The sequence below is a fragment of the Neophocaena asiaeorientalis genome, unplaced genomic scaffold, assembly GCF_003031525.2.
Source record: "Neophocaena asiaeorientalis asiaeorientalis breed wild unplaced genomic scaffold, Neophocaena_asiaeorientalis_V1.1 scaffold363, whole genome shotgun sequence".
NCBI lineage: Eukaryota > Metazoa > Chordata > Mammalia > Artiodactyla > Phocoenidae > Neophocaena > Neophocaena asiaeorientalis.
Window position 1 is genome coordinate 1,435,472 of NW_020172006.1, and position 18,187 is coordinate 1,453,658.

At 34.9% G+C, this 18,187-nt stretch overlaps 1 protein-coding gene across 2 annotated transcripts in view; it reads right to left on the reverse strand.

Annotated features, from left to right (window-relative positions):
• Positions 1 to 18,187, reverse strand: part of NARS2 (asparaginyl-tRNA synthetase 2, mitochondrial) — a 137,762-nt gene that overhangs the window by 69,153 nt on the left and 50,422 nt on the right. For both annotated transcript variants that reach the window (XR_003003743.1, XM_024749657.1), the window contains exon 6: positions 5,066 to 5,160. Coding sequence is in view for 1 of the 2 variants with exons in the window: in XM_024749657.1 (XP_024605425.1) it covers positions 5,066 to 5,160 (95 nt within the window). In the remaining variant the exon portion in view is untranslated. The remainder of the gene's footprint in view (positions 1 to 5,065; positions 5,161 to 18,187) is intronic.

Consider the following 18,187-nt stretch of genomic DNA (forward strand, 5'->3'; position numbering starts at 1 on the left):
GTTACTTTCAACATTTTTTTTAACACATCTTCATAGAGTTGTCAGATCATTTCCTTAAGAAAAATTCTGGGTGCAAAGCTATTTCTCTAGAGAGGCTGTATAAATTTATACTTCTAATAGCAATGTTCAAAAGGAAAGCATCAGTTTTATCCTGAAATATGCACGACTTCATAGCTTAGTAAAAACATTCATAAGAAGGAAATAAGAAAAACCACCTGTAACAAAACATAAAAAGAAAAAAACAAAACCAAGAAAGAAAGAAAGACTATAATAATCAAAAATTCTTTTAAATACATTAGACTGAGCCTTCCTCCAATTCTGGCTTTAACTGACAAAAAAATGGAAAATTTTATTACATGACATTTCTTAAGTGTAAGTTTTTCAATTTAGGACATGTCTAATTCTTTCAGAATGAACACCTAACTTACACCCCACTATTTATAGGCAAAATGTAATGAAAACACTTAGCTTTCTCTTATTTAAAAAACATATTTATAGCTCTATCTGATGAGAGGGCTTAGAAGCAATAATCCCCCAGTAGCAGCAAGATACCCAGTGACTAAGTCCTGGTTTCTAAATACCATTTTCCAATAAAAGGAACTAGGGCTCCTTGGAGAAATGGATGATTCTAAGGCTAGGGTAAGGAAAACAAAAAATAAGCTTGGGATAACTGCCAAAACATGGAAGCAACCAAGATGTCCTTCCGTAGATGAATAAACCAAGGTACTTCCAGATAATGAAATACTATTCAGTGATAAAAAGACATGAGTTATCACAGTAAACAGGACAGCATGGTAGTGGCACAAAAACAGAAATACAGATCAATGGAACAGGATAGGAAGCCCAGAGATAAACCCACACACATATGATCACCTTATCTTTGATAAAGGAGGCAAGAGTATAAGTCAGCCTCTTCAATAAGTGGTGCTGGGAAAACTGGACAGCTACATGTAAAAGAATGAAATTAGATCACTCCCTAACACACCACACACAAAAATAAACTCAAAATGGATTAAAGACCTAAACGTAAGGCCAGACACTATCAAACTCTTAGAGGAAAACATAGGCAGAACACTCTATGACATAAATCACAGCAAGATCCTTTTTGACCCACCTCCTAGAGAAATGGAAATAAAAACAAAAATAAACAAATCGGACCTAATGAAACTGAAAAGCTTTTGCACAGCAAAGGAAACCATAAAAAAGATGAAAAGACAACCCTCAGAATGGAAGAAAATATTTGCAAATGAAACAACTAACAAAGGATTAAACGTATGCACAGAGCTGATTCACTTTGTTATACAGCAGAAACTAACAGAACACTGTAAAGCAATTATACTCCAACAAAGATGTTAAAAAAAGAAAAAAAAAAGACGAGCTATCAAGCCATTTAAAGATATGAAGGAAACTTAAATGCCTATTACTAAGTGAAAGAAACCAATCTGAAAAGGCTGCATATTGTATGATTCCAACTATATGACATTCTGGAAAATGCAAAGCTTTGGAGACAGTAAAAAGATTGCCAGGGGTTAGGAGGGAGGGAGGGATGCATAGGAGGAACACAGAGGATTTATAGAGCAGTGAAACTATTCTGTATGACATCATTTAACCAAACCTATAGAACATACACTACCAAGAGTGAACCCTAAGTAAACGATGTACTGCGTCAGTGTAGGTTCATCAATCACAAAAAGATGAAACAAACTAACAAACAAATCTGGGGTATCTTATAGTGCCAGAAAATAAGGAAGTACTCAAAAGACAAAAGGATAGGGGCATGGGAAAGGTATACAAGAATTAATCTGAAAGAATTCCCAACAACTAAAACAATCTGAGCAACAAAGTAAATAGCACAGCATTGAAATATAACCCAAACCATAAAATATACATCAGTCCATCCTGATATAAACGATGACATAAATAAACAAATAAGAGCAAAGAGACATAAATCATCCATACAGAAGAATTCCAAATACTCCCCCCTTCAGGAGATGAAGCATAATTCCATCTCCCACTTCCCAACCCTTCACTCCTACCTCCAGTGAAGGTGGGTGTACTTAATAACTCACTTCCAAAGAATAAATTGGAGAAAGGGAAAAACAGTACATTTTCAGTGGAGAAACTTGGCAAAGACTACCTCACCCAAGTAATGAAGGTTAATAGCACCATATGGATATCAAGTCCCCCCGACATGATATGACAAGAAGAGCACTTCACCTCTGTGGTATTTTTTCTAACCCTCCCTAAAACTTCAGAAAAATACAGATTGACATACTTTCTGCAAGTCATAAAAAACAAGGAAAGACTGAGAAACTGTTACAGACTACATGAGACTAGGGAAACATGACAACTAAATGCAATGTGGTACCCTACAGTGGATCCTGGAAAAAGGAAGAAGCCATTGATGGAACACCAGTGAAATCCAAATAAACTCTGGAATTTAGTTAATTGTAATGTACTAACATTTGGTTCTTAGTTTTGACAAATGTACCACGGTAACGTAAGATGTTAACAACAGGGGAAACTGAGTGAGAGGTATCTAAGAAGTCTGCACGATTTTTCCAACTTTTCTACATTTAAAAATTATTCAAAAATAGAAAGTTTATTTTAAAAACAGCAAAATTAAACTTTAAAATGGAGCCATAGGGCTTCCCTGGTGGCGCAGTGGTTAAGAATCTGCCTGCCAATGTAGGGGACACAGGTTCGAGCCCTGGTCCGGGAAGATCCCACATGCTGCAGAGCAACTAAACCCGTGCGCCACAGCTACTGAGCCTGTGCTCTAGAGTCCACGAGCCACAACAACTGAGCCCACGTGCCACAACTACTGAAGCCTGTGCACCTAGAGCCCGTGCTCCTCAACAAAAGAAGCCACCGCAATGAGAAGCCCGTGCATCGCTACGACGAGTAGCCCCCGCTCACCGCAACTAGAGAAAGCTCGTGCACAGCAACGAAGACTCAACGCAGCCAAAAAAAATAAACAAATAAAATAAATAAAATGGAGCCATAAACCCACTAAACCAACATAGATATCCTTTTGGAAAATGTTAACCTTCTAAATTTAACTACCATTTACTCCATTTTAAAAGTCTGTTAAATAAAATTTAGAAAAACTAAATTTAGACAAATTTAGTCTTCTTTAGAAAGAAGACTAACAATTTCTTACTGGAGATTAAATCATGTATTAATCTGAAACATGATGTACTGTATATTAATAGTACTAGAACTATGCATATTAAACTAGGAACATTTGATTGACACAGAAATACTTCATAACACATTAAAAATATAAAACCTCATATTCTGCCAATATAAGCTTCTGTCAAGTTTCACTGTACATTGTGTTCTTTGGTTCACTGCACTCTACTGGTAAAGAGGGAACATATTTAAGCCACTAGTGATATTATAACCAAGAAACTTGGTAAATTTATACCTTTCCCATATTATGACACTCCTGAGGGGAATATATGTTGTCTCTAACTTTACAGATAAAAGAAATAAATAATGAAAGGCTGTTAAGAAAGGTTATCCAAAACTTGGATTAAGCTAAAAGGTAGACAGAACATCCTTCCAATGTAATGTGGGGACACAGATCCACTCCAGGGTTATTTAACTACCCTACCTAGGGGAATGAACTTTGCTCCATTATTCTATTTACTATCAAACTAAATATCCTAGATTACATAAAGTTACATGTTCACTTATAGATTTTTGTCCAGTAGAGTTGCAAATCATTTCTGTCATGTAGAAGAGAAAATTCCAAAGGTTAGGGTTTATCGGTCTGTGGGACATTAACCAGTTCATAACTAACTTAGCAATCTTATTCTGAAATTCTTTGATTAAACTGCGTATGAATCCACAGCTCCCCAAATAGTCTTTGAACTAGCCTTACTATTTTCTTCAGTAATTACTGAATTGAATAAAATATTTTATACTTCTATGAATCATGTTTTTACTTTTTTTAAATTATACTTTGACATGCATAAGGAACTTTCCATGACATGCTTCACATGGCCTTTCCCACATACAGCTCTGCAAATCCTACAGTCTCACAGGGCTATTATGATTATAGTTTTTCTGCACCGTATTCTGATAATGTTGTCAATTATTTGGTTATTGGAATTATCAAATAATATCTTTGTCAAAGGTAAATCTAAGTAAAGTATATATTATTTTCAAGACCCTCTTTACTCCACCATTGACACTCTCCATCTTGCCAGTAAAGTCTGTAAAAAAATAAACATGAACACTATTCTATTTCCCCTGTTTTTCCACCCTGTGCATTTTCAAAACAATGGGAAATACAAGATTCCCTGTTTTTACTGGAGCCATTTCCTGAAGAGATTTTTAAGTCTCAAGCTCTGTATGAGAAAACAAAGATATTTACATCTTCGTAGGAGACTCATTACTTGCTGAGTCGGCATTAAGAAATTACCCACAAAATCAGAGAATATAAGATTTAGACAGGACTTTAAAGATTTTCCTGTCCAATCTCCAAAAGGAAAGAAAATAGGGCAAAAAGGATTATACTGATTTTCCAGAGGTCTGAGAGTGGCTAAAATTAATGTGATCTGACTTCTAATACTTTCTAAATGGGCACACATCTCCCATGATGACTTTGTGGGTTAATTTTCTTTCTTTAAACAAATTATTAAAAAAATATTTTTTCTTCCATTTGTTCCAGGTACCTGTCTTATAATTTCTAGGTGTAAATTATAACTGCCTTTACTTTCATAAACATGATTAATTACACTTATATTTTGATTATGTGCTTTGAGATTTAAGCAAAGAAAGATTAGTAAAAAGAAAAAAAAAAAACCCACAACTTCATATTTCCAGTGTTACATTCTTCATCAAAAACCAAAGTCTAGACTACTGTGATTATTTTAGATAGAAATTTGGATATTGTCAAATTTGTCAATCTAAATGTACTTTTAGTGAATTGAAGTGGACTAATCACAAACGTGAATTACAATTTTTAGGTTTGAGCATCAGGAAAGAAAACATTATTACACTCTCACCCAACCAACATCAGTAGTCCATTAAAGCAAAAGAGAAAACTCTGTACCCTGACATCACTTCTAGATGAAGTTGTCCTGAGACAGTTAAGAAAACAGGAACATTGAAGAAATTCTCCTCAGGTACCTTTATTTTGCTTGAAGGCTGCAAAAGAAAACACAAGCCATAAAAACCTATTATTACATGTTTTGCTCTGCTTTTCATATTCACGTTTGTGCCACAACTAAAAAATCATATGCTATTAAACATATATGAGGACAGGTTCATTCTTATGGGAAAAAAAGGCAGCTTTCAGTATACACTTAAAAGAGAAAATTCCTGCTTGGAAAGTGCTAAGTTCAAGGAAGTTTGCTCCATATTTTTCAAAATATATAACAACCAAAGAACAAACTATTTTTGTCACAAAATATACTCCTTCCTAAAAACTGATTTTGATTGAGGGGCAAGCTGAAGCAAGAAATTATGAATTAGAAGTTTTAAATGTGAGGCATTACATAGTCTTTTAAAATTCTGACCCATGACTGAGATTTAATCTTAAGGGAATAGCCTCTAAAACATGTCTTGTCATATTATTATTAAATTATTAATAATAACGCTTTTAATACAGATTTTTATAAACACATTAGAAACTTTTAAACACGTTAATTTCACTTATTCTTCCCGACAACTAGGAGATAAAGCAGGACCATATCTTTAAAAGATATGATGAACATTTAGATTTAAAGATTTTTATGAACTTACAGTATAGATAGAGTGATTATTCCATTTGAAACTGACAGGAAATACGTCAGCCAACACTTATTAACAGTTAAGATAAAAAAATTATTTGGAGATCAAACATAATTTAAATAGTATAATTAAGAAAGCTTCTAGATCAAGTTATGACCATTATATCCATTTGGGGGAAGGAAGCTAATTTACCTACTCTTGTATTTCAAATTGTGATCTGAAAATGTCTTTGTGTAATGGTGCACTAAAACAAGTGCTGCAAAGGCAACAAAGCCAATATAAAATTTTCAATACAGGATGTAAGACTCCTTTTAAGAGACTTAGTACCAACTACTGAATTATAGAAACACATGAAATGAAGATATCTTATTTAATTCCATTGGTTGTTCTAAAAATATTGCATATCATGTATGGTTATGCGTGTGTATGAATACAAAATCTAGTGTAAAATTACCAACTGAAATCATTCATTTATTTTGTAATTGCCTATTATTTTTAAAACTTACTTTTACCTGGTCCTAAATGTCCTATTATTGCTTTATAAAAATCATCTTTGAAACCCACTATCACTTAAAGGATATTGTTTCCAAGGACTTAAATACTCAATACTAAAATATTCGACTTACGTTAGGATTTCAAAATAAAAGACATGTTCTCTGATATTTCTTTACTATTTACTAAATAATTATATTTCAAATCAGGCCCAGCACATTTATAAGAATATTATACTTTCCTTCTTTTCCTCACCTCTTTAGTCTATAATTTGTATTGGTGTTTTATCCTGACTTCTCTAAAAGTGATTTCTCTCATCTCCTGCACATATAAAAAAGTCTAATATTTAGGACTTGATTTTAGTATCTCATTTATTAGCATTTGTACAAAATGATGTCTGAGCTTCTTATATCTCTTAAATCCAACTTATTTAAAGCTAAAAACATATCACTACTTCATTATGCCTTCCAATGTCATATGTAAGCATTTAAATACTGAAATTCATACTACTTTTTAATAAATTACTTCCTTTCAGTTCTCCTTTATATTACAGTGAATGCATTACAGTGACTTTAAAAACTTCTGTATGTATTAAGTTATATTACCTATATATTTTATTTCAGGATATTAAAGGGACATTATAAATTATTTTTTAAAAAAGTAATTGCTGGGGACTTCCCTAGTGGTCCAGTGGTTAAGACTTCACCTCCCAAGGCAGGAGGTGCACGTTCGATCCCTGGTCAGGGAGCTAAGATACCTGGCGGCAAAAAAAACAAAACATAAAAACAGAAGCAATATTGTAACAAATTCAATAAAGACTTTAAAAATCGACCACATCAAAAAAAAAAAATCTTACAATGGTGGGATATGTAGCTCCAAAGGCCTATCCCTCTACAGAAAAAATGAAAATAATGAGTAAAAACTATAAGCATCAAAGGTTTAAAGTCACCAAACAAATGCTGAATCAAGAAAGAGGAAACTTGAAAATGGTAAACTCCACCTAACAATAGCAGACTGCACACTCTTTTCAAGTGCACATGGACACTGTCCAAGATCAACCATATGCTAGAACATAACAAGTCTCAACAAATCAGATAAATTACCTTTTTTGAACATAATGGGATGGAACTAGAAATGTAAACTGGTGCAGTTACTTGGGAAAAGAGTTTGGTGGTTCTTTAAAAAGATTAACAAGAATTATTATATATACAACATACAAATTCTACCTCCAGGTATATGTCTAAAAGAATTACAACCAAGTATTCAAACAACAATGCATTAAAAGGACTGTACACCATCCTTCATCCCAGGGATTCATCCCAGGGATGCAAGGATTTTTCAATATCGTAAATCAATCAATGTGATACATCACATGAACAAACTGAATAAAAACTATACAATCATCTCAATAGATACAGAAAAAGCTTTTGATAAAATTCAATATCCAAAAAAACTCTTCAGAAAGTGAGCACAGAGGGAACATACCTCAACATAATAAAGGCCATATACAACAAACCCACAGCTAACATCATACTCAACAGAGAAAAGCTGAAAGAACTTGCTCTAAGATCAGGAACAAGACAAGGATGCCCACTCTCGCCACTTTTATTCAACATAGTTTTGGAAGTCCTAGCCACAACAACCAGAGAAGAAAAAGAAACAAAAGGAATCCAAATTGGAAAAGAAGAAGTAAAACTGTCACTGTCTGCAATGACATGATGCTATACATAGAAAAGCCTAACACGCTACCAGAAAACTACCAGAGCTCATCAATGAATTTGGTAAAGTTGTTGAATAAAAATTAATATACAGAAATCTGTTCCATTTCTATACACTAACGAAGAAAGACAGGAAAGAGAAATTAAGGAAAAATCCCATTTACCATCATATCAAAAAGAACAAAATACCTGGGAATAAACCTGTCTAAGGAGACAAAAGACCTTTACTCTGAAAACTATAAGACACTGATGAAAGAAATCGAAGATGACATAAACAGATGGACACATATACCATGTTCCTGGATTGCAAGAATCAATATTGTGAAAATGACTATACTACCCAAAGCAATCTACAGATTCAATGCAATCCCTATCAAACTACCAATGGCATTCTTCACAGAATTAGAACAAAAAATCTTACAACTTGTATGGAAACACGAAAGACCCCAAATAGTCAAAACAATATGGCGGCAAAAAAAACAAAACATAAAAACAGAAGCAATATTGTAACAAATTCAATAAAGACTTTAAAAATCGACCACATCAAAAAAAAAAAATCTTACAATGGTGGGATATGTAGCTCCAAAGGCCTATCCCTCTACAGAAAAAATGAAAATAATGAGTAAAAACTATAAGCATCAAAGGTTTAAAGTCACCAAACAAATGCTGAATCAAGAAAGAGGAAACTTGAAAATGGTAAACTCCACCTAACAATAGCAGACTGCACACTCTTTTCAAGTGCACATGGACACTGTCCAAGATCAACCATATGCTAGAACATAACAAGTCTCAACAAATCAGATAAATTACCTTTTTTGAACATAATGGGATGGAACTAGAAATGTAAACTGGTGCAGTTACTTGGGAAAAGAGTTTGGTGGTTCTTTAAAAAGATTAACAAGAATTATTATATATACAACATACAAATTCTACCTCCAGGTATATGTCTAAAAGAATTACAACCAAGTATTCAAACAACAATGCATTAAAAGGACTGTACACCATCCTTCATCCCAGGGATTCATCCCAGGGATGCAAGGATTTTTCAATATCGTAAATCAATCAATGTGATACATCACATGAACAAACTGAATAAAAACTATACAATCATCTCAATAGATACAGAAAAAGCTTTTGATAAAATTCAATATCCAAAAAAACTCTTCAGAAAGTGAGCACAGAGGGAACATACCTCAACATAATAAAGGCCATATACAACAAACCCACAGCTAACATCATACTCAACAGAGAAAAGCTGAAAGAACTTGCTCTAAGATCAGGAACAAGACAAGGATGCCCACTCTCGCCACTTTTATTCAACATAGTTTTGGAAGTCCTAGCCACAACAACCAGAGAAGAAAAAGAAACAAAAGGAATCCAAATTGGAAAAGAAGAAGTAAAACTGTCACTGTCTGCAATGACATGATGCTATACATAGAAAAGCCTAACACGCTACCAGAAAACTACCAGAGCTCATCAATGAATTTGGTAAAGTTGTTGAATAAAAATTAATATACAGAAATCTGTTCCATTTCTATACACTAACGAAGAAAGACAGGAAAGAGAAATTAAGGAAAAATCCCATTTACCATCATATCAAAAAGAACAAAATACCTGGGAATAAACCTGTCTAAGGAGACAAAAGACCTTTACTCTGAAAACTATAAGACACTGATGAAAGAAATCGAAGATGACATAAACAGATGGACACATATACCATGTTCCTGGATTGCAAGAATCAATATTGTGAAAATGACTATACTACCCAAAGCAATCTACAGATTCAATGCAATCCCTATCAAACTACCAATGGCATTCTTCACAGAATTAGAACAAAAAATCTTACAACTTGTATGGAAACACGAAAGACCCCAAATAGTCAAAACAATCTTGAGAAAGAAAAATGGAACTGGAGGAATCAGGCTCCCCGACTTCAAACTATACCACAAAGCTACAGTAATCAAGACAGTATGGTACTGGCACAAAAACAGAAATATAGATCAATGGTACAGGATAGAATGCCTAGAGATAAACCCATGCACATATGGGCACCTAATTTATGACAAAGGAGGCAAGAACATACAATGGAGAAAAGACAGGCTCTTCAATAAGTGGTGCTGGGAAAACTGGACAGCTACATGTAAAAGAATGAAATCAGAACACTCCCTAACACCATACACAAAAATAAACTCAAAATGGATTAAAGACCTAAATGTAAGGCCAGACACTATAAAACTCTTAGAGGCAAACATAGGCAGAACACTCTATGACATAAATCACAAAAAGATCCTTTTGACCCACCTCCTAGAGAAATGGAAATAAAAACAAAAATAAACAAATGGGACCTAATGAAACTGAAAAGCTTTTGCACAGCAAAGGAAACCATAAAAAAGATGAAAAGACAACCCTCAGAATGGAAGAAAATATTTGCAAACAAAACAACTGACCAAGGATTAATCTCCAAAATATACTAGCAACTCATGCAGCTCAATATCAAAAAGCAAACAATCTAGTTAAAAAATGGGCAGAAGACCTAAATAGACATTTCACCAAGGAACACATACAGATGGCCAAGAGGCACATGAAAAGATGTTCAACATCACTAATTATTAGAGAAATGCAAATCGAAACTACAAGGTATCACCTCACACCAGTCAGAATGGCCATTATCAAAAAATCTAGAATCAATAAAAGCTAGAAAGGGTGTGGTGAAAAGGGAAGCCACCTGCACTGTTGGTGGGAATGTAAATTGATACAACCACTATGGAAAACAGTACGGAGGTTCCTTAAAAAACTAAAAATACAACTATCACATGACCCAGTAATCCCACTACTGGGCATATACCCTGAGAAAACCATAATTCAAAAAGAGACACGTACCACATGTTCATTACAGCACTATTTACAATAGCCAGGACATGGAAGCAACCTAAATGTCCATCGACTGATGAATGGATACAGAAGATGTGGTATATACATACACAATGGAATTTTACTCAGCCACAGAAAAGAATGAAATAATGCCATTGGCAGCAACATGGATGGACCTAGAGATTATCATATTAAGTGAAGTAAGTCAGAAGACAAATATCATATGACATCACTTATATGTGGAATCTAAAAAAGTGATATGAATGAAGTTACCTACAAAACAGAAATAGACTCAGACATAGAAAACAAACTTAAGGTTACCAAAGGGGAAAGGGCAGGGAGGGATAAATTGAAGTGTGGGATTAACATATACACACTACTATGTATAAACAGATAAACAACAAGGACCTACTGTTTAGCATGGGGAACTATATTCAATGTCTTGTAAGAACTTATAATGGAAAAGAATTTGGAAAATAATATACATAAATATAAAATGAATCACTGTTCTGTACATCTGAAGCTAACACAAGATTGTAAATTAACTATACTTCAATTTAAAAAATGGTTATAAAAATTTTAAAACTCCAAGTATTCAAATAGATACTTGTACATTAATGTTCATAACAGCACTATTCACAACAGACAAAGGTGGAAACATGGATAAGTGGATAAGCAAAATGTAGTGTATATAAACAATGAAATACTATTTAGCCATAAGATGGAATGAAGTACCTATATATGCTAAAACACGGATAAACCTTGAAAACAAAAAACCATAATTCAAAAAGAGACACGTACCACATGTTCATTACAGCACTATTTACAATAGCCAGGACATGGAAGCAACCTAAATGTCCATCGACTGATGAATGGATACAGAAGATGTGGTATATACATACACAATGGAATTTTACTCAGCCACAGAAAAGAATGAAATAATGCCATTGGCAGCAACATGGATGGACCTAGAGATTATCATATTAAGTGAAGTAAGTCAGAAGACAAATATCATATGACATCACTTATATGTGGAATCTAAAAAAGTGATATGAATGAAGTTACCTACAAAACAGAAATAGACTCAGACATAGAAAACAAACTTAAGGTTACCAAAGGGGAAAGGGCAGGGAGGGATAAATTGAAGTGTGGGATTAACATATACACACTACTATGTATAAACAGATAAACAACAAGGACCTACTGTTTAGCATGGGGAACTATATTCAATGTCTTGTAAGAACTTATAATGGAAAAGAATTTGGAAAATAATATACATAAATATAAAATGAATCACTGTTCTGTACATCTGAAGCTAACACAAGATTGTAAATTAACTATACTTCAATTTAAAAAATGGTTATAAAAATTTTAAAACTCCAAGTATTCAAATAGATACTTGTACATTAATGTTCATAACAGCACTATTCACAACAGACAAAGGTGGAAACATGGATAAGTGGATAAGCAAAATGTAGTGTATATAAACAATGAAATACTATTTAGCCATAAGATGGAATGAAGTACCTATATATGCTAAAACACGGATAAACCTTGAAAACACTACGCTAAGTAAAAGAAAGACATAAAAGGCTACATATTGTATGATCCCATTTATATGAAATATCTAGAGTAGGTAAATCCATGGAGACTAATCGGTGAGAGCAATGGTCTGGGGAGAAGGGTAAATGGGAAGTGATACTTAATGGGCATGGGGTTTTCCTTGGGATAATGAAAATGTTTTGGAACTTAATAGGGGTGGTAGTTGTATAACACTGTAAATGTAGTAAATGCCACTGAAATATACCCTTTAAAATGGTTAATTTTATGTTGCATGAACGTCATCTCAATTTTTTTTAAAAGCATACATAAACAAGTAATTATTAGACATGACAGGGTCAAAAATTACTAACATGGGATTGCAAATTTAAGATTTACAATCTTAAATACTTCCATTAGTAATGAAGAAAGAATAAAAATATATGAATTAAGTATCCAACTTTGTGACTTTGCCAGTGGGAATGGATTTCTTTAAAAAAGATTCTCAAATTGCAACATTAAAGTTAAGAATTTCTATTTAATAAAGGAATATATAGGCAATTAAACAGAACAACATATTGTATTATGGATAAAATATTTTCAGCTTCTAGAACTGACAAGTGATTAATGGACAGAAAATATAAGGACCTCCTGTGAAGAAAACAAGAAAGAGAAAATAAGCTGCTCCCCAACTGGGCAATGGATATGAAAAGCAGATTTACAGAAAAGAAAATTCAAAAGGTTAAGATGTATGAAGAAACACTCAACTATGAATTAGAGAAACACAAATTAAAACAAGGCATTTTAAGAAGAATTCATTGCATACATCCGACTGACAAAGATTAGAAAGTTGTATAATATCAAGTGTAGAGGTAGATTCAGGATGTGGTAGGCAGATTTCTAAGATGTGTCCCAAGATTCTCAGCCCCTGGTTTATTCAACCACTAAGCCAGGTACTGATGTGAAAGGATTTTGAAAATTTAATTAAAGTTCCAAATCAGATGGCCTCAGGATTTGGAGATTCTCTGGGTGTTCTTGACCTAATCACGTGAGCCCTTTAAAAGTAGAAAGTTTTCTACAGCTGGCTGCAGAACAGTAAGTCAGTAATTTGAAGCATGAGAAGGATGTGACACGCTGTTGCTGGCTTGAAGATGGAGGAAGACACAGGGAAAGGTGCTTAGAGCAGTCTCTAGAAGCTGAGAGCAATCTGGCCAGCAGCCAGCAGCAAAATGGGAACTTCAGTCCTAGAACCAAAAAGAACTGAATTCTACTGAGAGCAAGAATGTGTTTGGAAGAGAACCTCAAGTTCCAGATGAAAACATAGAAAGCTTAGCTGACACACTGGTTTTGGGCTTGTGAGACCCTGAGATCCTAGCCACGCCATTCTGTACTATTGAACTATAGAGCTGTGAACTAATAAAGAGATGTTGTTTTAAGTCACTAAGTTACAAATCTATAGGAAACTACTTCATAGGAAAACAGGAACCCTCAGGTAATGTCAATATAGTCTATACTGGCACTGCTATTCTGGATAACATAGTGAAATTCAGAATGTATATACCCTATGACCAAGGAATTCCACTCCTGGATATCCATTCTAAAGAAAATTTCACACAAGTCTCTTAGGGAATATGTATAAGACTATGTATTGCAGTATTTTTTTTTTCTGGGTGTAACTGAGAATTGGAAACAACCTAAGGGTCTATTACTAGAAAGGGTAAGTGAATTGTAGCAGACAAATATCAATGAATATTCTGCAGCAATGACAAGCAACAAATAGATGTACCTATAGCAACATGGACAGATTTCAAAACAAAGAGTTAAATGGAAAAAAGTAGGAAACAAAGTAAGATACATATTATCATTAATGTAAATTTAAAATATACATAAAAGATCACTCATATTTTATGAGGCTATATACATAATAAAAGATATATCAAAGATATTAAAGTGAGTGCCTCCAAGAGAATATGAGGAATGGAAGTGGGGATTAGGATAAAGAGGAAAAATTAAAACAAGAAAGGAGTTATGCTGGATGGCGTTTTGTCAGCTTGGCATTACTACTCCCACCTAAACTGAGGACTGTGTTTCCTAGAATCCCCTTTCCTGCATGGTTCCAGGTTTCAGTTGGCCATCTATTGTTGGAGAGGAATGTGCATAACATTTGAGAAGAGAAAATGAAACTGAAGTCATTAATCTCAGAAGACTGTGGCAGTCTGACACAGTGACACACTCACCGTGGTGCCTGGTGATCTCTAATGTCTAGCTTGTCTCCTTACTACTGACCAACAGTAGCTCTATGATAACCACCAAGTGCTGGACTGCAGTTACTACAGAGTGGACTGTGATAGATTAATTGCATTAATGGCTCCAATTTGTCACACTTCTCTATATCAGCACCCCTTGGCATATCATACGCTAACCCTGAGCTTGGCCATGTGACTTGTTTTGGTCAATGGCATGGTAACAAAATTGACAAAAATAGTGGCTTGAAAGCATGCTTATGAAGTTCACATTCTTTCTTGGACCTATGCCACCAAAGAGATCACACCCTGATTAGCATGATGGAGGAATTTGAGAGACATGCGGAGAAGAGATGGGTCATCCCACATGAGGCCATCCTAGACTGCCCAGCTCCCAGTCAATCCATCAGCTGACTAAGCCAAACCCAGATCAGAACCACTCAGATGACCTGTAGACTCACAGGAAAGAATAAATGGTTTTGTTACAGTGAGAGGATACAAGGGCCTATAACAACAGTGTGCCATGAATGAAAATTATGTTAAACTAAACTCTGTATTCCTAAGGTTAAAAAAATACACATTCAGACACACATACTTCTACAAAAACAACCATAGCCAATATGCACTTAGCACTTACTCTGTGCCATGTACTGCGCTAAGGAGTTTACAAGCAATCCAATGAAGTAAGTACTAGTATCCCCACTTACAGAGAAGGAAATAGACACAGAGGTTAATAACTTAACTTGCCTAGTATGACAAAAAACATGAACCAAGGTGGTTGGGCTCCAGAATCTCTATTCTTTTTTTTTTTTTGCAGTACGCGGGCCTCTCACTGTTGTGGCCTCTCCCATTGCGGAGCACAGGCTCCGGATGCGCAGGCTCAGCGGCCATGGCCCACGGGCCCAGCTGCTCCGCGGCACGTGGGATCTTCCCAGACCGGGGCACGAACCAGTGTCCCCTGCATCGGCAGGCGGACTCTCAACCACTGAGCCACCAGGGAAGCCCAGAAGAATCTCTATTCTTAACCACACATTATTTCCAGGAGTCATAAGAAATACTTAACAATGGTTGATTCTGGGGAAGGAAACTAGATTACCGGGAAACAAGGTATGATGGAATCCTTCTGCACTTTGATTTTTAAAAAATTTTTTTAAAGATTTTTTTTGATGTGCACCATTTTTAAAGTCTTTATTGAATTCGTTACAATATTGCTTCTGTTTTATGTTTTGGTTTTTTGGCCAGAAGGCACGTGGATCTTAGCTCCCTAACCAGGGATCGAACCTGCACCCCCTGAATTGGAAGGCGAAGTCTTAACCACTGGACTGCCAGGGAATTCCCTTCTGCACTTTTAAATTGGTACCTTTTGAACAGTAAACTACATTACCTGTTCAAAAAATAAATTTAAAATAGCATATTTGTTAAGAGGGACTTGGAGGTATTACCAGCAAGTACTCAGAATAAAAAGTATACTGGTTTTATTCCCTGTGTATTCTTTTTTTTTTTTTTTTTAAAGAAGATGTTGGGGGTAGGAGTTTTATTAATTCATTTATTTACTTTTGCTGTGTTGGGTCTTCGTTTCTGTGCGAGGGCTTTCTCTAGTTGTGGCAAGCGGGGGCCACTCTTCATTGCAGTGCGCGGGCCTCTCACTATGGCGGCCTCTCTTGTTGTGGAGCACAGGCTCCAGACGCGCAGGCTCAGTAGTTGTGGCTCATGGGCCTAGTTGCTCTGCGGCATGTGGGATCCTCCCAGACCAGGGCTTGAACCCGTGTCCCCTGCATTAGCAGGCAGATTCCCAACCACTGCACCACCAGGGAAGCCCCCCTGTGTATTCTTGATCTCATAAATACTAACGATTTAATCTTTTGTCCTATAGTGGTGTGGATTACTCTGGTCAGCACCAATTGGAAAATCAAAAAGCCAAGAACAAAGTATGGAACAAAGTCAAATACCAGGAAAAATATAGGTGGTTAGTAAAGTCTAACACTGCTCTATTTATAATGAAAATAGTTGGGGCAGGCCAGAAGAAGAGAAGGCCAAACAATATTGAGTTCTTCGAGTAGGAATTGAGTTTATACATGTTGATATGCTAAGCACCTAGCAAAGTGCCAGAGACAAGTAATTGCTCCATAAATGCTTGTTGACCAAAAGAGTGATGTCAACTGTGAGTGAGGGGATCAGCAATGAGAAGAAGCACAAGGAACCATAAAAGCTTCTAGCAAAGTGTCATGGCATTGCTGGTCTAAAAGGTATCTTTAGTGCACATTTAGTGTCATGTTTGTTTTCAAACAAAGGTACTGATAAGCAGGTACTATATTACAGAAATAAATTATTTCCTATATTAACTTTTTAAACTATAATGCTTATAAATAATTCTCCATTACTTTTCTAGCACACCTGGAAATGGGTGTTTTCTGTGGTTTTTCTTTAGTATCACCATCAGTTGAACACTGACAAGTATTCTAAACAACACAAAAGGGAGAGAATGTATTTTCAATACAGTATATAATTGTAAGTTTAAAGTAGCTTAGAGGAAATTTTTCATTTTCTTCAGAAATGTAAACTGTGTGACCACTATGATTCTATCTTCCTCCTATCCACTCCCACTCACAAACACATAATTTGTAGATATCCTATATAATCAAATACCATTTTTGACTAAATATAAAAGACATCTATCCTCTTCCTACCTTCCCAACAAGCAAATCCCTAATTCTGACATCCATCAAACAGAAAGATTTAGAAAAGATGATGAGATAGTATCATCAATATAATCTTCTGATCACTGAAAAAAATAGCTCTTCAACATCAACTTTTTCACCTTTCTCAAGACTGTGCCTCACTTAGTTCCTAAGGAGGCATCTCTCCATATACTCTCTCATACACCTTTCTGCTCCCTAACAAATCTCTAGTTACCTCTGGGACAGCTTCATTTCCTTCCCTCTTTATGCTTGCAAGTCTTAAAATGATCCAAACACACATCAAGCACTGTGAGAGTCACAAGTAAAAATTAAACATAATACTAAAAAATGCTATGTTTTATTTATTTTTAAAAGTTCCTGAAGCAAAACACTGAGCTGGGTGATGGCATTTGGGTGTTTATAGTATTATTCTCTGTGCTTTCCTGTATGTTTAAAGTTACAAAAAAACACAGATCAGTATTTCCAGCTCTTAAAAATGTACAGCATATTATTGTGTGATTCCCACAAGTGTCAATACTCTTCATTCTCCTATTTTCTTCAAGCATAAAATATTTTACTTTATTCAGGTTCACTGTTTTTGTTCTAATTACTAGAGTGTTCTGTAAGTTTACATTAATAGTTGTAGTATTTTTATCTATATGATGCATTAAAGAGTCTCATGGCTGTGCTGTGAATATAATTATTATATATTTCTGTAAGGGAAAAAGAGTGCCAAGATCCCAAATAACCAACTTAAAAATAAACTATCCAAGTCTCTGATTATATTTCTGCTACACCTTAAAGAAAAAAGATAACTAAATTAAGCTAAACATAATTAAAGAAATAAAATAAAAATTCAAGTGTTTCATGCACTGTCAAAAAACCCGTAATGACAAAAATC